At 48.7% G+C, this 25973-nt stretch overlaps 1 protein-coding gene across 3 annotated transcripts in view; it reads left to right on the forward strand.

Moving 5' to 3' along the window:
* The window catches only part of LOC128684126 (furin), a gene marked incomplete at its 3' end in the record, with an annotated part of 153162 nt that overhangs the window by 21533 nt on the left and 105656 nt on the right, over positions 1-25973 (forward strand). For all 3 annotated transcript variants that reach the window (XM_070088745.1, XM_070088749.1, XM_070088771.1), the window contains 1 exon segment: positions 23046-23199. In XM_070088745.1, coding sequence (XP_069944846.1) covers positions 23065-23199 — 135 coding nt within the window.

The following is a 25973-nucleotide window of genomic DNA, read 5'->3' on the forward strand; positions in this document are numbered from 1 at the left end:
GCCACCCCACCCCCCTTCCCGATACTTCTATCTACTTGGAACAATTTAAAACCCTGAATATGACATTCCGGAGGCATGTCCCGACTTTTTGAATTAAACCACGTCTCAGTTAAGGCAAATACATCAATGTTACCTGCACTAGCAACTAATCTCAACTCGTCCATCTTATTCCTAGCACTACGGCAATTAGCATAATAAACATTGAAAGACTCTCCTTTCTCTTTACCCTTCCTGCTCATTTCTGTTTTTCTACTAAACCTATTACTGTCCTTATCACCCAAAGTCCCTGGCTTTTCAATATCTACCTCGTTCTGCTTATTACTAGTTCCCCTAGAACTCGTAATATTACTACACTGGGACTTCACTGTTTTCCTGCCAAAACCCATACCACTAGCTATTCCTAGTTTAAAGTCCTAACTGCTCCCTCCACTGCAGTTGCCAGTGCTACCACCCCAGACCTAGATAAGTGAACCTCATCCGTGGCATACATGTCATTTCTGCCATAGAAGAGGTCCCAGTTGTCAGTAAGTAAGTTTATTCAGGTATACACAAATACAGTTACATAGAATTATCATACATAGCAGCATATGTGTAGAGAACCTAGGATAACCCAAAAAAGTCAGACAGAGTGACTTATTTCCATTGAATGAATGTTACCGCATTTTCCTTACAGAATTTGTCCAGCCAGCAATTGACACCAATTGCCCTGGACAACCATTCATTTCCAACTCCTCTCCTTGGCAAAATACCACATATGACAGGGTTCCCACCCTTACTCCTAATTATTTCTATTGCTGACCTATACCTGCTAATCAGGTCTTCACTCCTACGTCTGCCAACATCTTTGCCTCCAGCACTGAGACAGATAATAGGATTGCTCCCATTACCTCTTATGATGTCATCCAGACGGCTAACAATATCCTCCATCCCAGCCCCAGGAAAGCAAACTCTCTGTCTCCTACTCCTGTCCTTCAAGCAGAACGCCCTATCCATATACCTAACTTGGCTATCCCCAACAACAACAATATTCTTACCTTCCTTAATGTCGTTCGTCGTGATGTTCCCAGTAGTCGACTCACATTCGTCGGGTAGCACGGAGAATGTATTAGATGTTTCCACAACAGTTTCCACGGCAGTCTCTTTCTTCTTCATCGTTTCTACCTTTCCATTCGTCCTCTTGATCGTCAACTTCGTTCCCTGCTGTCCAGCCACTGACCAGTTTCCCTTCTTGACCTGAGGACTCAAAACAGGAGGACTACTACGAATCTTCTTGTTTTCCTCGGTCAGTCGCCGAATCTCCAACTTCGCCATCCTACATTCTTCCTTAAGCTGTTGGTAAAGTTGCTCGATGGAGGGCATCTTGCTTCAATTCATAGAGAGCGCGCAAACAGGTCTTCACAGAGCTAAGTACACGTCAACACTGCGCAAAAGCCAACTCAATCAGGAGCGACTGCGCAGCACGTCCGCACGGCCCAATAACGATGCGAACACTCCTAATAACAATGCGAACACTCGAACAAGTGATTTGAAGAGAATCATCATCGGCTTGCCATCCCTAGTTTTGTAGGTTCTCATATTTCTAGAAAATACGGTAGATATATTGTTGTGACCTTTGAAGGCGAGGTCCTTCACATTACTTTTTCGCTCTATTTTATTTTGTTGTTTACTCTGATACAGTTTTAATTTTTTCAAGTTTTCCATATCTGAGTACTTGAAATTTCTTTTCGTTAAACTTCATGTTGTTTTGGGTGGCCCATTTGAAGACTGGCTGATGTCCGATTGTAATCTTGCGGTGTCTTCGATGGTCACTGTCATTTCAATTATGGTGTCATCTGCAAAGGAAGAGACGGAGCTATGGCTTACATCTCTGTCTATGTCAGAAATGAGGATGAGGAATAGGACGGGAGCGAGTACTGTGCCTTGTGGAACAGAGCTTTTCACCATAGTTGCCTCAGACTTACTTTGTTTACTATTACTCTTTGTGTTCTATTTGTCAGGAAGTTATAGATCCATCTACCAACTTTTCCTGTTATTCCTTTATCATGTATTTTGTGTGCTATTACACCAAAGTCACACTTGTCGAAAGCTTTTGCAAATTCTGTGTATACTACATCTGTATTTTGTTTATCCTCTACAGCATCCAGGATCTTGTCATAGTGATCCAGTAGCTGAGACAGGCAGGAACGACCTGCTCTAAACCCGTGTTGTCCTGGGTTGTGTAATTGATGGGTATCTAGGTGGATGATAATCTTCCTTCTTAGAACCCTTTCAAAGATTTTTATGATAAGGGATGTTAGTGCTATCAGTCTGTCGTTCTTTGCCATTGCTTTACTGCCACCTTTGAAGAGTGGGGCTATGTCTGATTTTTTTAGTGAGTGTGGGATGACCCCTGTGTCCATGCTACCTCTCCATAGAATGCTGAAGGTATGCGACAGGGGCTTCTTGCAGTTCTTGATGAACACGGAGATCCATGAGTCTGGGCCTGGGGTAGAGTGCATGGATTTTTGAGATGACCAGATTTTGGGTCTCAATCATAAAAAATTCATTTGGATTGTCGACTCTTAGTCTGGGTAGTGGCTCGCTGAACACTGAGTCGTATTGAGACTTTAGTATATATATCACTCATTTCTTGGCTGTCATCTGTCTATGTCTCATCTCGCCTAAGGCCCCAATACTGGATACTGTTTTTCCCTTAGATTTGGTATAAGAGAAGAAGTATTTTTTTTTTTCAATTTCCTTTATGGCTTTTAGTTCTTCCTGCGATTCTTGTCTCCTGTAAGATTCCTTCAGCTTAAGTTCCATATTTGCAATTTCATTGATCAGTTCTTCCCCTTGTATTCCAGATATATTGGCCCCTCTCAGCAGCTCTGTGATTCTTCACCTTCGTCTGTATAGGGAGCATCTCTCTCTTTCTAGTTTACATCTTCTCTTTCTCTGTCTTAATATAATGTGCCTTGAGCAGATCTCAAGGACCACAGAGTTTATTTTTTCTAGGCAAGGATTCGGATCCATGTTGTATAGGATATCTTCCCAGCTTGTTTCATTTACGACATGGTTGACTTGTTCTCATTGTATGTTTTTGTTACTGAAGTTGAATTTTGTGAAGACACCCTCATGACTGATCACAATTTGCTGGTCAGCAGCCCTGTGCATACATGTCTGTACCCCCATTATGCTGTGATCTGAGTGTGTAGTCTTTGATACGGTTATATTACGTATCAGATCGCCATTGTTAGTGAAGATCAGGTCCAGCATATTTTCTAGTCTTGTAGGCTCTAATATTTGCTGATTTAAGGTGAAATTGGTGCAGAGATATAATAGTTCTTGTGTGTGTGTTAGTTTTTATGTGTGCTGCCTCCTGGGGTGATCTCTGCTAAAATATTATTTGCTACACTCCTCCATTTTAGGTGTCTCAAGTTGAAATCTCCCAGCAACAAGTTGTTTAGGGCATGAGTTAGGAGATTTTCCAGACAGTGGTCAATTTTCAAAAGCTCCTCCCAGATTTGTTGGGAAGTTGCTTCCAGAGGCTTGTATACAACCGCAACAACAAGGTTTTGGTTTTCAGTCTTTACCACTAAAACTTCAACTACATCATTTGAGGTGTTTAGTAATTCTGTGCAAATGAGCGACTCTGTGACATACAGTCCAACCCCCCTCTTGTTGCCTGTTTAGTCTGTCGCATCTGAATAGGTTATAACCTGGAATCTATATTTCGTTGTCAAAATGAACCTTTATGTGGGTCTCTGTGAATACTGCAAACATTGCATTTGACTCCGTGAGCAGTCCCTTGATGTAAGAGGAAATACGTTGTTTGTTGACGGCTTTAGACCCTGTATGTTTGCAAAGATAAATGTCGTTATATTGATGGAATTTATGGGGGGTTCTGCTTGCTGGCTCTAATATCTGTTGTTCTGGAGTGGAGGCCAATGACTGTGCCTCTGCTCTAGAAGGAAATTTACTCACATAATAATAATTTATCAAATAAACTCTATGATTTTTTACCCTAGACTAATCAAATGCACGGCCTTGTGCCAGTTTGGGGTGCTGTCCTTGACCCCACCACTTCTTAATGGGGAAGAGTTCAACCCTGCTGATTGCCAGGAAATCCCGACTCATACATGCACCTTCTTGTTGGCCTCGTGATGCATAGGGGACTTATAATACATCCTCACAAGTCTTTACTTCCACTCTGGAATGAGGTTTTTTCCCAGGCTATTAGGAGAACTCAATATGGCATGGTGGCACTATAATTAGTTTAATATGTTTATTATGCACCCCATACCCATCCTGTGGGGGGTAGTCAAAAGATTACAGTGGGCTCTGTAAACACCCCGATAAGAAGAAAAAAGAATGGAGGAAGAGGATTTCCATGCTGGCACTAATAGCGTAGAGATGTGCTCATTCAGGAAGTGAGATATTTGGCTCTGCCGTTGGGAACTTGTCCGTATCTTTCTGTCTGCAGGAAACTTTGCTTCCTTTATATTTCCTGCCCATATTTAGGTGATATACTTTTCCCGGACATCCAAGAATCAGGACTTAATAGTGTGTTAGGTTTGGTGGCCCATAACAACCCTATTATTTACAACTACGAAAAGAATGGGAGGGATCGAACGGAGTGTGGATATTTTGCTAGCCTGAGGAACGGTGACAAATTTTCCTTCATTCTCATTGGAATGCTTGACTTCATCTTATTCTGCCTGTTGCTATGTATATTCAAGGAGGGGCACCATTCAACTCCAGCTTTCTGTTCTGTGAATATTTCATGGTTTTGGTGGGAAGCCAGTGTCCCGCGTTGCTGGGACTTAGGTAAAGTCCTGTTTAGGATCATTTTGTTCCTGTTTCCATTTGCAAAGGGAACTCCAATTTCCTTTCCTTTTGTCATCAAACTCTAAGCACTGCTCTACACATCGGTAAGCAGGACTTGCTTAGTGAAAGCTGTCAGTTGCCCTTAAAATCTCCAGCAAGATCAGTAAGTCCTTCGAGGGTCACTGTTCCTGGCTACAGCGCCTCGCCTGGGCGCTCAGTGCGCCCGGAAGTGTTGTCATATCCATAAAAGTGACAGACACTCAAAAAATTCTGAAACCTCTGCAGGGGTGTCACTAGCACGTTAAGAGACCATACAATAAGTGTCAGGGGCCTGAGACTGTTCAACTGCCTCCCAGCATACATAAGGGGGATTACCAACAGACCCCTGGCAGTCTTCAAGCTGGCACTGGACAAGCACCTAAAGTCGGTTCCTGACCAGCCGGGCTGTGGCTCGTACGTTGGTTTACGTGCAGCCAGCAGCAACAGCCTGGTTGATCAGGCTCTGATCCACCAGGAGGCCTGGTCACAGACCGGGCCGCGGGGGCGTTGACCCCCGGAACTCTCTCCAGGTAAACTCCAGGTAATATTAGTTTTAAGTAAAATATGCGCATGATTATTAGTATTCTTATTATGTATTATTCTTGTGCACATTTATTTTTATTATTACTTAATGTCATAAAATTTATTTTTTTTTACAGTTTTGAACGAAATAAAAAATTTCGTTGGTTTTTAGGGGTTTATTAAACGTATTTCTATTTTTTCGTCTTAAGTTCCTCAGTTCATTTTTTTGGTGCAAAAGTAAGTTTCAAAAATATGAATGAAACACAAAAACAATTGAACAAGTTTCAAGAGGGAACTTAGAAAGTACAAAACCACTGTGTTTATTCTTCTGACATTTTGATTTTGTTATTTATTTAATCATTTCTGGCAAAAACTACTTAATGTCTAAAAATAAGTCAGAAACATATGAATCCATAAATTTCTTAGAACCTGAGCAAATTGTGCATGTCGGAGCTTTGACAGGCAGCTCCATCCTGCCAGGCAGCTCCATCCTGCCAGGCAGCTCCATCCTGCCAGGCAGCTCCATCCTGACAGGCAGCTCCATCCTGCCAGGCAGTTCCATCCTGCCAGGCAGCTCCATCCTGACAGGCAGCTCCATCCTACCAGGCGGCTCCATCCTGCCAGGCAGCTCCATCCTGCCAGGCAGCTCCATCCTGCCAGGCAGCTCCATCCTGCCAGGCGGCTCCATCCTGCCAGGCGGCTCCATCCTGCCAGGCAGCTCCATCCTGCCAGGCAGCTCCATCCTGACAGGCAGCTCCATCCTGACAGGCAGCTCCATCCTGCCAGGCAGTTCCATCCTGCCAGGCAGCTCCATCCTGACAGGCAGCTCCATCCTACCAGGCGGCTCCATCCTGCCAGGCAGCTCCATCCTGCCAGGCAGCTCCATCCTGCCAGGCAGCTCCATCCTGCCAGGCGGCTCCATCCTGCCAGGCGGCTCCATCCTGCCAGGCAGCTCCATCCTGCCAGGCAGCTCCATCCTGACAGGCAGCTCCATCCTGCCAGGCAGTTCCATCCTGCCAGGCAGCTCCATCCTGACAGGCAGCTCCATCCTACCAGGCGGCTCCATCCTGCCAGGCAGCTCCATCCTGCCAGGCAGCTCCATCCTGCCAGGCAGCTCCATCCTGCCAGGCAGCTCCATCCTGCCAGGCAGCTCCATCCTGACAGGCAGCTCCATCCTGACAGGCAGCTCCATCCTGCCAGGCGGCTCCATCCTGCCAGGCAGCTCCATCCTGACAGGCAGCTCCATCCTACCAGGCAGCTCCATCCTGCCAGGCAGATCCATCCTGTCAGGCAGCTCCAGCCTGCCAGGCAGCTCCATCCTGCCAGGCGGCTCCATCCTGCCAGGCTGCTCCATCCTGCCAGGCACCTCCATCCTACCAGGCAGCTCCATCCTGCCAGGCAGCTCCATCCTACCAGGCAGCTCCATCCTGCCAGGCAGCTCCAACCTGCCAGGCAGCTCCATCCTGCCAGGCAGCTCCATCCTACCAGGCAGCTCCATCCTGCCAGGCGGCTCCATCCTGCCAGGCAGCTCCATCCTACCAGGCAGCTCCATCCTGCCAGGCAGCTCCATCCTGCCAGGCAGCTCCATCCTGCCAGGCAGCTCCATCCTACCAGGCAGCTCCATCCTGCCAGGCGGCTCCATCCTGCCAGGAAGCTCCATCCTACCAGGCAGCTCCATCCTGCCAGGCGGCTCCATCCTGCCAGGCAGCTCCATCCTACCAGGCAGCTCCATCCTGCCAGGCGGCTCCATCCTGCCAGGCAGCTCCATCCTACCAGGCAGCTCCATCCTGCCAGGCAGCTCCATCCTGCCAGGCGGCTCCATCCTGCCAGGCTGCTCCATCCTGCCAGGCACCTCCATCCTACCAGGCAGCTTCATCCTGCCAGGCAGCTCCATCCTACCAGGCAGCTCCATCCTGCCAGGCAGCTCCATCCTGCCAGGCAGCTCCATCCTGTCAGGCAGCTCCATCCTACCAGGCAGCTCCATCCTGCCAGGCAGCTCCATCCTGCCAGGCAGCTCCATCCTGCCAGGCAGCTCCATCCTACCAGGCAGCTCCATCCTGCCAGGCGGCTCCATCCTGCCAGGCACCTCCATCCTGCCAGGCTGCTTCATCCTGCCAGGCGGCTCCATCCTGCCAGGCAGCTCCATCCTGCCAGGCGGCTCCATCCTGCCAGGGGGCTCCATCCTGCCAGGCAGCTCCATCCTGCCAGGCAGCTCCATCCTTCCAGGCAGCTCCATCCTGCCAGGCAGCTCCATCCTGCCAGGCAGCTCCATCCTGCCAGGCAGCTCCATCCTACCAGGCAGCTCCATCCTGACAGGCAGCTCCATCCTGCCAGGCAGCTCCATCCTGCCAGGCGGCTCCATCCTGCCAGGCGGCTCCATCCTGCCAGGCAGCTCCATCCTGCCAGGCGGCTCCATCCTGCCAGGCTGCTCCATCCTGCCAGGCACCTCCATCCTGCCAGGCACCTCCATCCTGCCAGGCAGCTCCATCCTGCCAGGCAGCTCCATCCTGCCAGGCGGCTCCATCCTGCCAGGCGGCTCCATCCTGTCAGGCACCTCCATCCTGCCAGGCACCTCCATCCTGCCAGGCAGCTCCATCCTGCCAGGCGGCTCCATCCTGCCAGGCAGCTCCATCCTGCCAGGCGGCTCCATCCTGCCAGGCAGCTCCATCCTGCCAGGCAGCTCCATCCTGCCAGGCGGCTCCATCCTGCCAAGCAGCTCCATCCTGCCAGGCAGCTCCATCCTGCCAGGCGGCTTCATCCTGCCAGGCAGCTCCATCCTGCCAGGCGGCTCCATCCTGCCAGGCAGCTCCATCCTGCCAGGCAGCTCCATCCTGCCAAGCGGCTCCATCCTGCCAGGCAGCTCCATCCTGCCAGGCGGCTCCATCCTGCCAGGCAGCTCCATCCTGCCAGGCAGCTCCATCCTGCCAGGCAGCTCCATCCTGCCAGGCGGCTCCATCCTGCCAGGCACCTCCATCCTGCCAGGCAGCTCCATCCTGCCAGGCGGCTCCTTCCTGCCAGGCAGCTAAATCCTGCCAGGCAGCTCCATCCTGCCAGGCGGCTCCATCCTGCCAGGCACCTCCATCCTGCCAGGCACCTCCATCCTGCCAGGCGGCTCCATCCTGCCAGGCAGCTCCATCCTGCCAGGCGGCTCCATCCTGCCAGGCAGCTCCATCCTGCCAGGCGGCTCCATCCTGCCAGGCGGCTCCATCCTGCCGGGCAGCTCCATCCTGCCAGGCAGCTCCATCCTGCCAGGCGGCTCCATCCTGCCAGGCAGCTCCATCCTGCCAGGCAGCTCCATCCTGCCAGGCGGCTCCATCCTGCCAGGCAGCTCCATCCTGCCAGGCAGCTCCATCCTGCCAGGCAGCTCCATCCTGCCAGGCACCTCCTTCCTGCCAGGCAGCTCCATCCTGCCAGGCGGCTCCATCCTGCCAGGCAGCTCCATCCTGCCATGCAGCTCCATCCTGCCAGGCAGCTCCATCCTGCCAGGCAGATCCATCCTGCCAGGCGGCTCCATCCTGCCAGGCAGCTCCATCCTGCCAGGCGGCTCCATCCTGCCAGGCAGCTCCATCCTGCCAGGCGGCTCCATCCTGCCAGGCGGCTCCATCCTGCCGGGCAGCTCCATCCTGCCAGGCAGCTCCATCCTGCCAGGCGGCTCCATCCTGCCAGGCAGCTCCATCCTGCCAGGCAGCTCCATCCTGCCAGGCGGCTCCATCCTGCCAGGCAGCTCCATCCTGCCAGGCAGCTCCATCCTGCCAGGCGGCTCCATCCTGCCAGGCACCTCCTTCCTGCCAGGCAGCTCCATCCTGCCAGGCGGCTCCATCCTGCCAGGCAGCTCCATCCTGCCATGCAGCTCCATCCTGCCAGGCAGCTCCATCCTGCCAGGCAGCTCCATCCTGCCAGGCGGCTCCATCCTGCCAGGCAGCTCCATCCTGCCAGGCAGCTCCATCCTGCCAGGCGGCTCCATCCTGCCAGGCACCTCCATCCTGCCAGGCAGCTCCATCCTGCCAGGCGGCTCCATCCTGCCAGGCAGCTCCATCCTGCCATGCAGCTCCATCCTGCCAGGCAGCTCCATCCTGCCAGGCAGCTCCATCCTGCCAGGCGGCTCCATCCTGCCAGGCAGCTCCATCCTGCCAGGCAGCTCCATCCTGCCAGGCGGCTCCATCCTGCCAGGCAGCTCCATCCTGCCAGGCGGCTCCATCCTGCCAGGCAGCTCCATCCTGCCAGGCAGCTCCATCCTGCCAGGCGGCTCCATCCTGCCAGGCACCTCCATCCTGCCAGGCACCTCCATCCTGCCAGGCGGCTCCATCCTGCCAGGCAGCTCCATCCTGCCAGGCAGCTCCATCCTGCCAGGCGGCTCCATCCTGCCAGGCACCTCCATCCTGCCAGGCAGCTCCATCCTGCCAGGCGGCTCCATCCCGCCAGGCAGCTCCATCCTGCCAGGCGGCTCCATCCTGCCAGGCAGCTCCATCCTGCCAGGCGGCTCCATCCTGCCAGGCAGCTCCATCCTGCCAGGCGGCTCCATCCTGCCAGGCGGCTCCATCCTGCCGGGCAGCTCCATCCTGCCAGGCAGCTCCATCCTGCCAGGCACCTCCATCCTGCCAGGCAGCTCCATCCTGCCAGGCGGCTCCATCCTGCCAGGCAGCTCCATCCTGCCAGGCGGCTCCATCCTGCCAGGCAGCTCCATCCTGCCAGGCGGCTCCATCCTGCCAGGCAGCTCCATCCTGCCTGGCGGCTCCATCCTGCCAGGCGGCTCCATCCTGCCGGGCAGCTCCATCCTGCCAGGCAGCTCCATCCTGCCAGGCGGCTCCATCCTGCCAGGCAGCTCCATCCTGCCAGGCAGCTCCATCCTGCCAGGCGGCTCCATCCTGCCAGGCAGCTCCATCCTGCCAGGCAGCTCCATCCTGCCAGGCGGCTCCATCCTGCCAGGCACCTCCTTCCTGCCAGGCAGCTCCATCCTGCCAGGCGGCTCCATCCTGCCAGGCAGCTCCATCCTGCCATGCAGCTCCATCCTGCCAGGCAGCTCCATCCTGCCAGGCAGCTCCATCCTGCCAGGCGGCTCCATCCTGCCAGGCAGCTCCATCCTGCCAGGCGGCTCCATCCTGCCAGGCGGCTCCATCCTGCCGGGCAGCTCCATCCTGCCATGCAGCTCCATCCTGCCAGGCGGCTCCATCCTGCCAGGCACCTCCATCCTGCCAGGCAGCTCCATCCTGCCAGGCGGCTCCATCCTGCCAGGCAGCTCCATCCTGCCAGGCAGCTCCATCCTGCCAGGCGGCTCCATCCTGCCAGGCACCTCCTTCCTGCCAGGCACCTCCTTCCTGCCAGGCAGCTCCATCCTGCCAGGCGGCTCCATCCTGCCAGGCAGCTCCATCCTGCCATGCAGCTCCATCCTGCCAGGCGGCTCCATCCTGCCAGGCACCTCCTTCCTGCCAGGCAGCTCCATCCTGCCAGGCGGCTCCATCCTGCCAGGCAGCTCCATCCTGCAATGCAGCTCCATCCTGCCAGGCAGCTCCATCCTGCCAGGCAGCTCCATCCTGCCAGGCGGCTCCATCCTGCCAGGCAGCTCCATCCTGCCAGGCAGCTCCATCCTGCCAGGCGGCTCCATCCTGCCAGGCACCTCCATCCTGCCAGGCAGCTCCATCCTGCCAGGCGGCTCCATCCTGCCAGGCAGCTCCATCCTGCCAGGCGGCTCCATCCTGCCAGGCAGCTCCATCCTGCCAGGCAGCTCCATCCTGCCAGGCGGCTCCATCCTGCTAGGCACCTCCATCCTGCCAGGCACCTCCATCCTGCCAGGCGGCTCCATCCTGCCAGGCAGCTCCATCCTGCCAGGCAGCTCCATCCTGCCAGGCACCTCCATCCTGCCAGGCAGCTCCATCCTGCCAGGCGGCTCCATCCTGCCAGGCAGCTCCATCCTGCCAGGCAGCTCCATCCTGCCAGGCAGCTCCATCCTGCCAGGCACCTCCATCCTGCCAGGCAGCTCCATCCTGCCAGGCGGCTCCATCCTGCCAGGCAGCTCCATCCTGCCAGGCGGCTCCATCCTGCCAGGCAGCTCCATCCTGCCAGGCGGCTCCATCCTGCCAGGCAGCTCCATCCTGCCAGGCGGCTCCATCCTGCCAGGCGGCTCCATCCTGCCGTGCAGCTCCATCCTGCCAGGCAGCTCCATCCTGCCAGGCACCTCCATCCTGCCAGGCACCTCCATCCTGCCAGGCGGCTCCATCCTGCCAGGCAGCTCCATCCTGCCAGGCGGCTCCATCCTGCCAGGCAGTTCCATCCTGCCAGGCGGCTCCATCCTGCCAGGCAGCTCCATCCTGCCAGGCGGCTCCATCCTGCCAGGCGGCTCCATCCTGCCGGGCAGCTCCATCCTGCCAGGCAGCTCCATCCTGCCAGACGGCTCCATCCTGCCAGGCAGCTCCATCCTGCCAGGCAGCTCCATCCTGCCAGGCGGCTCCATCCTGCCAGGCAGCTCCATCCTGCCAGGCAGCTCCATCCTGCCAGGCGGCTCCATCCTGCCAGGCACCTCCTTCCTGCCAGGCAGCTCCATCCTGCCAGGCGGCTCCATCCTGCCAGGCAGCTCCATCCTGCCATGCAGCTCCATCCTGCCAGGCACCTCCATCCTGCCAGGCAGCTCCATCCTGCCAGGCGGCTCCATCCTGCCAGGCGGCTCCATCCTGCCGGGCAGCTCCATCCTGCCAGGCAGCTCCATCCTGCCAGGCGGCTCCATCCTGCCAGGCACCTCCATCCTGCCAGGCAGCTCCATCCTGCCAGGCGGCTCCATCCTGCCAGGCAGCTCCATCCTGCCAGGCAGCTCCATCCTGCCAGGCGGCTCCATCCTGCCAGGCACCTCCTTCCTGCCAGGCAGCTCCATCCTGCCAGGCGGCTCCATCCTGCCAGGCAGCTCCATCCTGCCATGCAGCTCCATCCTGCCAGGCAGCTCCATCCTGCCAGGCAGCTCCATCCTGCCAGGCGGCTCCATCCTGCCAGGCAGCTCCATCCTGCCAGGCAGCTCCATCCTGCCAGGCGGTTCCATCCTGCCAGGCACCTCCATCCTGCCAGGCAGCTCCATCCTGCCAGGCGGCTCCATCCTGCCAGGCAGCTCCATTCTGCCAGGCGGCTCCATCCTGCCAGGCAGCTCCATCCTGCCAGGCAGCTCCATCCTGCCAGGCGGCTCCATCCTGCCAGGCACCTCCATCCTGCCAGGCACCTCCATCCTGCCAGGCGGCTCCATCCTGCCAGGCAGCTCCATCCTGCCAGGCAGCTCCATCCTGCCAGGCGGCTCCATCCTGCCAGGCACCTCCATCCTGCCAGGCAGCTCCATCCTGCCAGGCGGCTCCATCCTGCCAGGCAGCTCCATCCTGCCAGGCGGCTCCATCCTGCCAGGCAGCTCCATCCTGCCAGGCGGCTCCATCCTGCCAGGCGGCTCCATCCTGCCGGGCAGCTCCATCCTGCCAGGCAGCTCCATCCTGCCAGGCGGCTCCATCCTGCCAGGCAGCTCCATCCTGCCAGGCAGCTCCATCCTGCCAGGCGGCTCCATCCTGCCAGGCACCTCCATCCTGCCAGGCACCTCCATCCTGCCAGGTGGCTCCATCCTGCCAGGCAGCTCCATCCTGCCAGGCAGCTCCATCCTGCCAGGCGGCTCCATCCTGCCAGGCACCTCCATCCTGCCAGGCAGCTCCATCCTGCCAGGCGGCTCCATCCTGCCAGGCAGCTCCATCCTGCCAGGCGGCTCCATCCTGCCAGGCAGCTCCATCCTGCCAGGCGGCTCCATCCTGCCAGGCGGCTCCATCCTGCCAGGCAGCTCCATCCTGCCAGGCAGCTCCATCCTCCCAGGCGGCTCCATCCTGCCAGGCAGCTCCATCCTGCCAGGCGGCTCCATCCTGCCAGGCGGCTCCATCCTGCCAGGCGGCTCCATCCTGCCAGGCGGCTCCATCCTGCCAGGCAGCTCCATGCTGCCAGACAGCTCCATGCTGCCAGGCAGCTCCATCCTACCAGGCAGCTCCATCCTGCCAGGCAGCTCCATCCTGCCAGGCGGCTCCATCCTGCCAGGCAGCTCCATCCTGCCAGGCGGCTCCATCCTGCCAGGCGGCTCCATCCTGCCAGGCAGCTCCATGCTGCCAGGCAGCTCCATGCTGCCAGGCAGCTCCATCCTACCAGGCAGCTCCATCCTGCCAGGCAGCTCCATCCTGCCAGGCAGCTCCATCCTGCCAGGCAGCTCCATCCTGCCAGGCAGCTCCATCCTGCCAGGCAGCTCCATCCTGCCAGGCAGCTCCATGCTGCCAGGCGGCTCCATCCTGCCAGGCAGCTCCATGCTGCCAGGCAGCTCCATGCTGCCAGGCAGCTCCATCCTACCAGGCAGCTCCATCCTGCCAGGCAGCTCCATCCTGCCAGGCAGCTCCATCCTGCCAGGCAGCTCCATCCTGCCAGGCAGCTCCATCCTGCCAGGCGGCTCCATCCTGCCAGGCAGCTCCATCCTGCCAGGCAGCTCCATCCTGCCAGGCAGCTCCATCCTGCCAGGCAGCTCCATCCTGCCAGGCAGCTCCATGCTGCCAGGCGGCTCCATTCTGCCAGGCAGCTCCATGCTGCCAGGCAGCTCCATGCTGCCAGGCAGCTCCATCCTACCAGGCAGCTCCATCCTGCCAGGCAGCTCCATCCTGCCAGGCAGCTCCATCCTGCCAGGCAGCTCCATCCTGCCAGGCAGCTCCATCCTGCCAGGCAGCTCCATCCTGCCAGGCAGCTCCATGCTGCCAGGCGGCTCCATCCTGCCAGGCAGCTCCATGCTGCCAGGCAGCTCCATCCTGCCAGGCAGCTCCATCCTGCCAGGCAGCTCCATCCTGCCAGGCAGCTCCATCCTGCCAGGCAGCTCCATGCTGCCAGGCGGCTCCATCCTACCAGGCAGCTCCATCCTGCCAGGCAGCTCCATCCTGCCAGGCAGCTTCATCCTGCCAGGCAGCTCCATCCTGCCAGGCAGCTCCATCCTGCCAGGCAGCTCCATCCTGCTAGGCACCTCCATCCTGCCAGGCACCTCCATCCTACCAGGCAGCTCCATCCTGCCAGGCAGCCCCAAACCTTGAAAAGCCCCTTGAATAACTAACCCGGGTTGAGACATTCATTATGACAAAAATTTTTTTGGTTCATTACTGAACATAATATTCCTTCAATCATCTGTGGTCCAACCCACATACTTGTCACAAAACGCGTGGGGGCGTTTATACATACTCTCGAAAACACAGGATTTCCTGGAACCCTGTGATATGTCATACTCAGATCCTCTGGCAGTGTGAATAACCACTTCTCTCAGGACATCAGGATGCTTTTTCTTTAAGCAGTAATCGTAAAGTTTAGCATAACCTTCCTCTTGTGAAGAATATCAGTGCACTGAGTAGTCTTCAAAGGTCTGGAGATCCCCTCTTAATAGTGATTGTGGTGCCATGAGGCAGGTTTCTTGCAGCTCAGCTGAGGCTCAGAACAGACTGTGAAGTGCACCCAAAACTGTCTGTAATATTCTTCACGGGGACTCCCTCATCCAGGAAAGTACAAAAGTCTATGTCAACCCATAGAGGTGCCCCGTAGCCTGGTGGCAAAAGCTCTCGCTTCACAAGGTCAGGGTCCGGGTTCGATTCTCGGCAAAGGGTGGAAACATTGGGCGTGTTTCCTTACACTGGTTGTCTATGTTCACCCATCAATAATAATGGGTACCTGGGTGTTAGTCGACTGGTGTGGGTCGCATCCTGGGACAAAACCGACTTAATCTGCCCGAAATGCTCTGCATAAGAAGTAGTTTTCTATATGGTAGTACGTCATTGATGTCAACTAGGACTGTATACCTTGTACATGTACTTGTACAAATAAAGATATTATTATTATTATTGCAAGACAAGAGAGAAGAATTGAAAGTATAACAACACTTCCCTTTATCATAGTCTGTGGGTTACTGAGAGAGCATTGTAGGGTTGTCAGATGAACACAACAGCTTATGGCCAAAACTGAAAGAAAATTTGACCAAAATGGCCACTTTGAAAAAGTATTAAGCCAAAAATATGGCCAAAAATATAAAATGATTGAATTGTGTGAATTAACATACCAACGATTAAATGTGCATAAATTATGGAGTTTACCTGGAGTTTACCTGGAGAGAGTTCCGGGGGTCAACGCCCCCGCGGCCCGGTCTGTGACCAGGCCTCTTGGTGGATCAAAGCCTGATCAACCAGGCTGTTACTGCTGGTTGCACGCAATCCAACGTACGAGCCACAGCATGGCTGGTCAGGTACCGACTTTAGGTGCTTGTCCAGTGCCAGCTTGAAGACTGCCAGGGGTCTATTGGTAATCCCCCTTATGTATGCTGGGAGGCAGTTGAACAGTCTCGGGCCCCTGACACTTATTGTATGGTCTCTTAACGTGCTAGTGACACCCCTGCTTCTCATTGGGGGGATGTTTCATCGTCTGCCAAGTCTTTTGCTTTCGTAGTGAGTGATTTTCGTGTGCAAGTTCGGTACTAGTCCCTCTAGGATTTTACAGGTGTATATAATCATGTATCTCTCCCGCCTGCGTTCCAGGGAATACAGGTTTAGGAACCTCAAGTGCTCCCAGTAATTGAGGTGTTTTATCTCCGTTATGCGCGCCGTGAAAGTTCTCTGTACATTTTCTAGGTCGGCAATTTCACCTGCCTTGAAAGGTGCTGTTAGAGTGCAGCAATATTCCAGCCTAGATAGAACAAGCGACCTGAAGAGTGTCATCATGGGCTTGGCCTCCCTAGTTTTGAAGGTTCTCATTATCCATCCTGTCATTTTTCTAGCAGATGTGATCGATACAATGTTATGGTCCTTGAAGGTGAGATCCTCCGACATGATTCCCTTCTTTCCACTTATCCTCTTTGATAACACTCATTCTTTTTATTTATCCAGCTAGATTTTGATAATATTTCAGCCGATATTATTATTATGATCAAAACTAAGTGCTAAACCCACCAGGGTCATATGCTGCTATGTATGATAATCAAATCAAATCAAATCAAATCAAGTTTATTCTCTATAAGGGTTACAATGTGGGGTTTACAGGATTTGGGTATTGTGTGGTTTACATGTTATAAGATACTAATTACAGAGGGGGCCACTAGGACGCCTAGCATGGCTAGGCATTTCGGGTAGACTTAGATTAATTCCTAACATTAAATCCTTACAGATTATGGTATTAAGGCTAAGTGACTACATTATAATTTGTGAGTTTAGCAATGTGAATGCTTTTGTTTTGGCACAATACAAAGTGTCTATATTGGAGTATCATAGGCAAACTTATGACTAGTTAGGATTCATTATTTTAAGATTAAGATTAGTATTTCTGTGTTTATAGTCAGTGGGTGAGTGAATGTAATTGTGAACCACCAGGTGGTTATCATGTAGTTAGTTGTCGGGGTGGATCAGGGAGATAAGATGTTTTCTAATTGTAGTTTTGAAAGCGATGAATGTGTCTGCAGTTCTAGAGTTTTCAGGTAGGGTGTTCCAGATTTTAGGTCCTTTGAAATACATTGAATTTTTGTAAAGGTTTAATCGGACACGGGGAATGTCATAGAGATGTTTGTGTCTGGTGTTATGCCTGTGGATCCTGTCACAACTATCAAGATAGCGTTTTAGGTCAAGGTTAATATTGGAATTTAAGGCGCTGTAGATATAGATTGCACAGTAGTAAGTGTGGATGTACTGAACAGGGAGTAAGTTTAGATCTATGAAGAGTGGGGGGGGGGTTGCCAGGGATGGGATTTAGTGATTATTCTTACTGTGGCTTTTTGTTGGGTTATTATTGGCTTTAGGTGTGTTGCTGCAGTTGAACCCCAAGCACAGATATCATAGGTGAGGTATGGATATATAAGTGAATGGTATAGTGTGAGAAGGGCAGTTTGCGGCACGTAGTATCGTATCTTGGAGAGGATCCCCACCGTTTTGGATACCTTTTTTATGTGTTGGAAATGGGTGCTGAAATTTAGGTTGTTGTCGAGGTATAGGCCAAGGAATTTGCCCTCATTATGTCTGGCAATTAGAGTGTTGTCGATCTTAATGTTAAGTTGCTCAACACCTTCTCTGCTACCAAACATAATATAGTAGGTTTTGCCAGTGTTAAGTGTAAGTTTATTGGCTGTCATCCAATTTGATATTTTGAGCAGCTCCTCGTTAACAATGGTGTTGAGGGTGGCAAGATTAGGGTGGGAGATGACATAAGTCGTGTCGTCAGCAAAGAGAATGGGTTTCAGGTGTTGGGATATGTTTGGAAGATCATTGATGTAAATGAGGAAGAGCAGGGGTCCAAGGACACTTCCCTGCCGAACTTCAGTATCAAGTGGCCGTATTGATGATGCTGTGTCTTTAATGGTGACATACTGATACCTATTAGAAAGGTAGGATTTAAAATATGCATGCGCATGGCCTCTTATACCATAGTGGTCAAGTTTGTGGAGTAGGATGCCGTGGTCTGCTGTGTCAAACGCTTTTCTGGAGTTTACCTATAACTTTATTTGGGTATACCTGAATAAACTTAATTACTTAGTGCTTTTTCAGCCTCCAGACACAGAAGTAGGCCTAATATGGCAGCTTGTGCTCCAGTGCCCTTAATTACATTTGTGGTCAAAATAACCATTACATAGGTTAAGCAATAATATTGCTATTATATATTATATAGTTAAGGTTAGTGTCAATTTATAACCCTGATAATTAAAGGTTAGTGTCAAGAGTGACAGTCACTTCTTTTTAAGTACATTACTGACAATTCACAAATACAATAATATTGTTGTAGTATTGATGTCTTATGGCAGAGATGATAATATCTTTTCTTGCTACTCAGTATGAGGAAGTATCAGCTAAGAACAAATTGCACCATACAATCTGACAATTGTTTTCCTTTTAACCCCTTCAGGGTCCAAGGCCAAAATCTGAAATGGTGCCCCAGTGTCCAAGAATTTAAAAAAAAAAATGGTATTTTTTCTTATGAAATGGTAGAGAATCTTTTTCTGAAGGTAATAAAATAAAAAGTACGAAATTTGATTGAAAATTGACGAAATTATGCTCTCACGAATTTTGATGTGTCAGCGATATTTACGAATTGGCGATTTTGCCGACTTTGACTCCCATTTTAGGCGCCAATTACATTATTCCAGTCGACCAAATTCTTAGCTATTTCACTCGCATTACTTCTATTCTATCGATTGAGCACAAGAAATTGCCAAGTCAACTGTTTCAACTACAAAATAAAGTGATCGGAAATTGGTAATTTGGCCAATTTAACACAAAGTTCAAAATATTTCGATTTCAAAATAGGGTCCAGAATAAACAATGTAGGTATTCCTGGCACTAAACTAACATTTCCTTTGTTCATTAGTTACATTTTGAGGCTTTACAAATAAATTCCATTTTGATTTTTTATTCACATAATGAGTTTTTATTCACACTAAAAAATAGAAGATTTACTGTTATGCAATATTGTAATAATTGTATAAATATCATCACCACATTTGTGAATGTATATCAGACCCACCAGCTGACGTGTATTAGATGTGTGAGGTCGTTTGTTTACTCTTGAATATCGGCAAAAATTTAACATTTCTGCTACTTTGAGCTCAGTTTCAACTCATTTCCAGTGCTAAAACCAATCAAAATCATCTGTATTTCTGTAATATGTCTTCCATTCTATCAAATGAGACCAAGAAATTGCAAATACAATTATAAAAAACATACGAAAAAACACTGCAAAGTCGCTGTTTTAATTGAAAATCATGGTCTTAGTTTTTTTTCTCATTATACACAATGTGCTGCAGGATTTGTTTTATGTGGTGCACACATACCACATAGATGTATTCTCTCATATCTAGGCCCAAATGTACCACTCACAGTTTATCAGAGTGAGCTGAGCTCATGGTGTAGATCTATAGTTTGGACCCTGAACGTAAAGCCGTAGATCTATGGGACGGACCCTGAAAGGGCTAATTAAAATCGGTTTATAACAATATACAATTATTCAAATTGGCAAGTGAATTATTCACTATCCTAAGGTAACAAGACAAATTTGGCAACCCTGGATATGACTGTCCATGCAAATAATATGTATCATTTGTAGATGAATGGTTCAGAGAACCGACATGTTGATAAATTAGACACATATGCAACTCTTGGGTATCTTTATTGAGGAAACGTTTCGCCACACAGTGGCTTCATCAGTCCATACGAAGGAGAAACTTGAAGAACAGGAGGAGAATGAGGTAATCAGTCCCTCAACCTTGAGTCGATGTGTTCAGTCCATCAATCTATTCAAGATTGATGGACTGAACACATCGACTCAAGGTTGAGGGACTGATTACCTTATTCTCCTCCTGTTCTTCAAGTTTCTCCTATGTATGGACTGATGAAGCCACTGTGTGGGGAAACGTTTCCTCAATAAAGATACCCAAGAGTTGCATATGTGTCTAATTTATCAAAATGTATCATAAAGGTTAACGTGTCAGTAAGTAAGTTTATTCAGGTATACACAAATACAGTTACATAGATTATCATACATAGCAGCATATGTGTACAGAACCTGGGATAACCAAAAAAAGTCAGACAAAGTGACTTATTTCCATTGGAGTCCTTGTAATACCTTATTATTATACAATGTAGGAAATATCTTATTATTATTATACTATAAAGAATATATAAAAGGAATAATGTAAATAGAGCTATTGACGTTTACATGTTTGTATTCTAGTCACTTATATTCTTGTCTCCTGGGATCTTAGGCTGAGTATTTTGTTTCGTGTAGTATTGTTATAGTTATAGAAAAGTTTTAACTTGATGAAGGACTTCATGAAAAGTTTTGTATAATTTAGATTTCTTTTGTTTCAATAAGTCAACACGAGTATTTGTATGGAAATTAATACATGTACAGTCGAATCTTGGTTCTCAATTGCATTACTTGTCCAGTTAAATCAGTTTTTGAATGAAGTTTTTGAGAAAACATGTCCTGGTTTTCGTACGTTCTTTTGGTTGTCGATGGACAAGTTTTCACGTGTGTGGAATGAGACAAAGCAACTCAGGTCACATGCTCAAGAAATGCAGACTGGACAATGGGTCGAGAGCGTAGCTATGAGTCATTATAGCCACTAACTCACGTCGTAAACATCTCTTCAGCTTTTGTTGTGCATCTTGTGGACTTTTTTTTTTTTTGTTATTTTGTTGCGTTTTGATGCAATTTTTTTTTTTGTGTGTGTGTGAGATAAGCCATCATGGGCCTGGAAAAAATTCACTGGACAGATGAAACAAAGAACCAGTAAGCCAGAATGAGGTTTTTATTTTCTTTTAGAACCTCTGTAATCTTTTGACTACAGCCCACAGGATGGGTATCGGGTGCATAATAAACATATTAAACTAACTTTTAGAACGAGAAACAAATAATGTTGTTTCTCGTTCTAAAGGGCAGTTAAATTTTCATTTACTGTGCAGTATTTCAGTTGTATTTTCATTTAGTGTTCATTTTTACAGTTCCCCTGTGCTATATAAATTTATACATTGTTTTATATAGTAGTTAGAACATTATTAATGTTATATTGCCATTTGGAATCTGGAAGGGATTAATTCTACTTACATCATTTTGTATGGAGAAAATTGTTTTGGTTGTCGAATCGACATCTGGAACAAATTAAATTTGAAAACTGAGGTTCCACTATATTTGAAGTGCATATTACTAGTGTTTCAGTTAAATTTCTAAATGTCTTTTGTATAACTCGGGGAATCTGTCTCACGTCCCACCATTATTGTACAAGCGAGCGGCCCATGTCCTTTCGCATGCTATTACATTACTTTTTAACAAGTCACTAGAAACTAGCACTTTCCCGACACTACTCAAGACAGCAAGGGTTACACCAATACATAAAGGTGGTGACCCTACAGATTTAAACAACTATAGGCCAATATCAAACTTACCATTGCTATCCAAAATCTTCAAGAAACTCGTGCACAGGAGACTATATTCATTTATAACGTCACAAAACATACTCAACCCCTGCCAATTTGGATTCAGGAAAAATAAAAGCACTAATGATGCAATTATAAAAATGCTAGACATGCTTTACACAGCATTGGAAAATAAGGAATATCCGCTAGGAATTTTATTAACCTAAAAAAAGCGTTTGACACAGTAGACCTGGAGTTTACCTGGAGAGAGTTCCGGGGGTCAACGCCCCCGCGGACCGGTCTGTGACCAGACCACAAACTTGACCACTATGGTATAAGAGGCCATTCGCTTGCATATTTTAAATCCTACCTTTCTAATAGGTATCAGTATGTCACCATTAAAGACACAGCCTCATCAATACGGCCACTTGATACTGGAGTTCCGCAGGGAAGTGTCCTTGGACCCCTGCTCTTCTTCATTTACATCAATGATCTTCCAAACATATCCCAACACGACTTATGTCATCTCCCACCCTAATCTTGCCACCTTCAACACCATTGTTAACGAGAAGCTGATCAAAATATCGACTTGGATGACAGCCAATAAACTTACACTTAACACTGACAAAACCTACTATATTATGTTTGGTAGCAGAGCAGGTGTTGAGCAACTTAACATTAAGATCGACAACACTCTTATTGCCAGACATAATGAGGGCAAATTCCTTGGCCTATACCTCGACAACAACCTAAATTTCAGCACCCATATCCAACACATAACAAAAAAAGTATCCAAAACGGTGGGGATCCTCTCCAAGATACGATACTACGTGCCGCAAACTGCCCTTCTCACACTATACCATTCACTTATATATACATACCTCACCTATGCTATCTGTGCTTGGGGTTCAACTGCAGCAACACACCTAAAGCCAATAATAACCAAACAAAAAGCCGCAGTAAGAATAATCACTAAATCCCATCCCTGGCAACACCCCCCCCCCCACTCTTCATAGATCTAAACTTACTCCTTGTTCAGAACATCCACACTTACTTCTGTGCAATCTGTATCTACAGGACCTTAAATTCCAATATTAACCTTGACCTAAAATGCTATCTTGATAGTTGTGACAGGATCCACAGGCATAACACCAGACACAAACATCTCTATGACATTTCCCGTGTTCGACTAAACCTATACAAAAAGGACCTAAATTCTGGAACACCCTACCAGGCCTACCTGAAAACTCTAGAACTGCAGACACACTCATCACTTTCAAAACTACAGTTAGAAAACATCTTATCTCCCTGATACACCCCGACAACTAACTACATGATAACCACCTGGTGGCTCACAATTACACTCACTCACCCACTGGCTATAAATCCAGAAATACTAATCTTAATCTTAAAATAATAAATCCTAACTAGTCATAAGTTTGCCTATGATACTCCAATATAGACACTTTGTACTGTGCCAAAACAAAAGCATTCACATTGCTAAACTCACAAGTTATGATGTAGTCACTTAGCCTTAATACCATAATCTGTAAGGATTTAATGTTAAGAATTAATCTAAGTCTGCCCGAAATGCCTAGCCATGCTAGGTGTCCTAGTGGCCCCCTCTGTAATTAGTATCTTATAACATGTAAACCACACAATACCCAAAACCTGTAAACCCCACATTGTAACCCTTATAGAGAATAAACTTATTGAGAATTGAATTGTACTGTGAAAACCTATGCACAGTTCATTCTAATTTTTCACATTCCTCAGGTGATGATATGACCAACATATGGGTGTAATGGTGAGGGTATTAACTTGGGTAGTGTGGCTTTGGGTGAGCATAGCGGACATCTCTCTTGCTCATAGTTCCCAGGAGGACCCATATCTTCACCCACCTGTCATCAGTGCTTGGTACACCCATCAGGTATGTCCATAATTCATCCTCATATCCCCATACACTCACTTCTTCAAGTGCCTTTCAAAAAACTCTGAAGAGTTTAGTTAGTAATTTTTTTTTCAACAAGTCGGCCGTCTCCCACCGAGGCAGGGTGACCCAAAAAGAAAGAAAACACCAAAAAAGAAAATACTTTCATCATCATTCAACACTTTCACCTCACTCACACATAATCATCGTTTTTGCAGAGGTGCCCAGAATACAACAGTTTAAAAGTATATACGTATAAAAATACACAATATATCCCTCCAAACTGCCAATATCCCAAACCCCTCCTTTAGAGTGCAGGCATTGTACTTCCCATTTCCAGTACTCAAGTCCAGTTATATAAAATACGTATATACAGTATATATATACACATTATTATTATTATTATATATATATATATATATATATATATATATATATATATATATATATATATATATATATATATATATATATATATATATATATATATATTTATTTTTTTATTTTTTTTTTTTTTCAACAAACCGGCCATATCCCACCGAGGCAGGGTGGCCCAAAAAGAAAAACAAAAGTTTCTCTTTTCAAATTTAGTAATTTATACAGGAGAAGGGGTTACTAGCCCCTTGCTCCCGGCATTTTAGTCGCCTCGCCTCTTACAAGTTTAGTTAGTTAGTTAGTTTAATATGTTTATTATGCACCCCATACCCATCCTGTGGGCGGTAGTCAAAAGATTACAGAGGTACATAATTGGTCCAGAGACTGGACTCCAAAGTTTTGATAGCTGAGCAAGTTACAGAGGTAATGAACTCACAATTTACAAAGGTAATGAACTCACAATTTACAAAGGTAATGAACTCACAATTTACAAAGGTAATGAACTCACAATTTACAAAGGTAATGAACTCACAATTTACAAAGGTAATGAACTCCAGGTAAGTCTGGTCACAATCATGACAAGTTACAAAGGTATTTACAGATTACAGAGGTACGTAATGGGTCCAGGGACTGGGCCCCCAAAGTTTTCATAGCTGAACTAGGTACAAAGGTAATGAGCTCACAAGTTACAAAGGTAATGAATTCTGTAGAATGGTTACTTACGTTTATACTTTGGCTACAATCATGAACAAATTATAGAGTAATGAGCAATTCACACTTCCACACCCGGTCACAACTGTAATGAGTTATTGGTGCAAATATTGATTGTTGAGTCACACACACACACACACACACACACACACACACACACACACACACACACACACACACACACACACACACACACACACACACATACACACACACACACACACACACACACACACACACACACACACTTTAGTTTAATATCTTTATGCACCCCATACCCATCCTGTGGGCGGTAGTCAAAAGATTACAAAGGTACATAATGGGTCCAGTGACTGGACCCCAAAGTTATGATAGCTGAACTAGTTACAAAGGTAATGAACTCCAGGTAGATCTGGTCACTAATCATGGCAAGTTACAGAGGTAATGAATCAGCTTCACTCCTATACATGGTTACAGTCATGAACAAATTATAAAGTAATGAACCACTGATACGTCCACACCTGGTCACAATTGTAATGAGTTATAAATACAAATATCTTACAACACGCATGGTTTACGGAGGAAGCCATGCGTGTTGTAAGAGGCGACTTCCCCATGCAGATAAGAGGAAATAAACAAGAACAAGAACTAGAAAGAAAATAGCAGAAAGCCCAGAGGGGTGTGTATATATATATATATGCTTGTACATGTATGTGTAGTGTGACCCAAGTGTAAGAAGAAGTAGCAAGACATACTGATTCGGTATCCACAGTTTCAGTTATCCACGGTTTACTGTGACCCATAAACATCTCTTCATGTTGCATAATAATGGCCCCAAAGTAGAGAAGTTGGTAGTTCTTGAAAGCCTTAGAGAAGCCGTGAAGTGCTTCCCATCAGTAAAAAAGTAACAATTCTCTACTTATTGTGCATAATTTATCAACTAAACTTTAAAATTGGTATGTATAGGACTTATACATAGGGTTTGCTACTATCCACGCTTTCAGTATCCATGGCAGATCCTCAGAAAGTATCCCTCATGGATGTGGGGTCCTACTGTATAGATATACCTAGTTACTTTGTAAAGTATATTTTATACTTGCATATTTAATGTTTATATGTAAACACTTGATCTACACATCCCCTACTCATTCTAAAGCCTCCTTATTCATCTGCAATCCTGCTCTCTGTCTTACCTCTAATTCTTTCAATAATAACCCCACCATACAGTTTACCTGGTATACTCAGTAAACGCATTCCCCTATATTTTTTACAATCTTTTTTTGTCCCCCCTTTCCCTTTATATAAAGGAATTATACATGCTTTCTGTCAATCCCTAGGTACCTTCCCCTCTTCCATACATTTTTCTTTTCTTTCAACACAGATTGGTCTAAATGTATCAGGCTGTTGGAGCTTAGGGATAGGCGCAATGAGACTATTAGTCCAGGAAGTAGTAGTCTCATTGTGCCTATCCCCAAGCCCCAACAGCCTGATACATTTAGGCCGATCTCCTTAACTAGTTGTCTTTTTAAAACTTTTGAAAGAATGATACTTAACAGACTGTACTACAGAATCAGACACCAACTTTCCCCCTACCTCTATGGGTTCATAAAAGGTAAAAGTGTGCAGAACTGTATTTCCACCTTTCTCACTGCACACACCTCTACTAGTTTTACCACTTTTCTTGATCTAAAATCTGCATTTGATATTGC

This window comes from Cherax quadricarinatus, chromosome 2 (assembly GCF_038502225.1).
Source record: "Cherax quadricarinatus isolate ZL_2023a chromosome 2, ASM3850222v1, whole genome shotgun sequence".
Lineage (NCBI taxonomy): Eukaryota > Metazoa > Arthropoda > Malacostraca > Decapoda > Parastacidae > Cherax > Cherax quadricarinatus.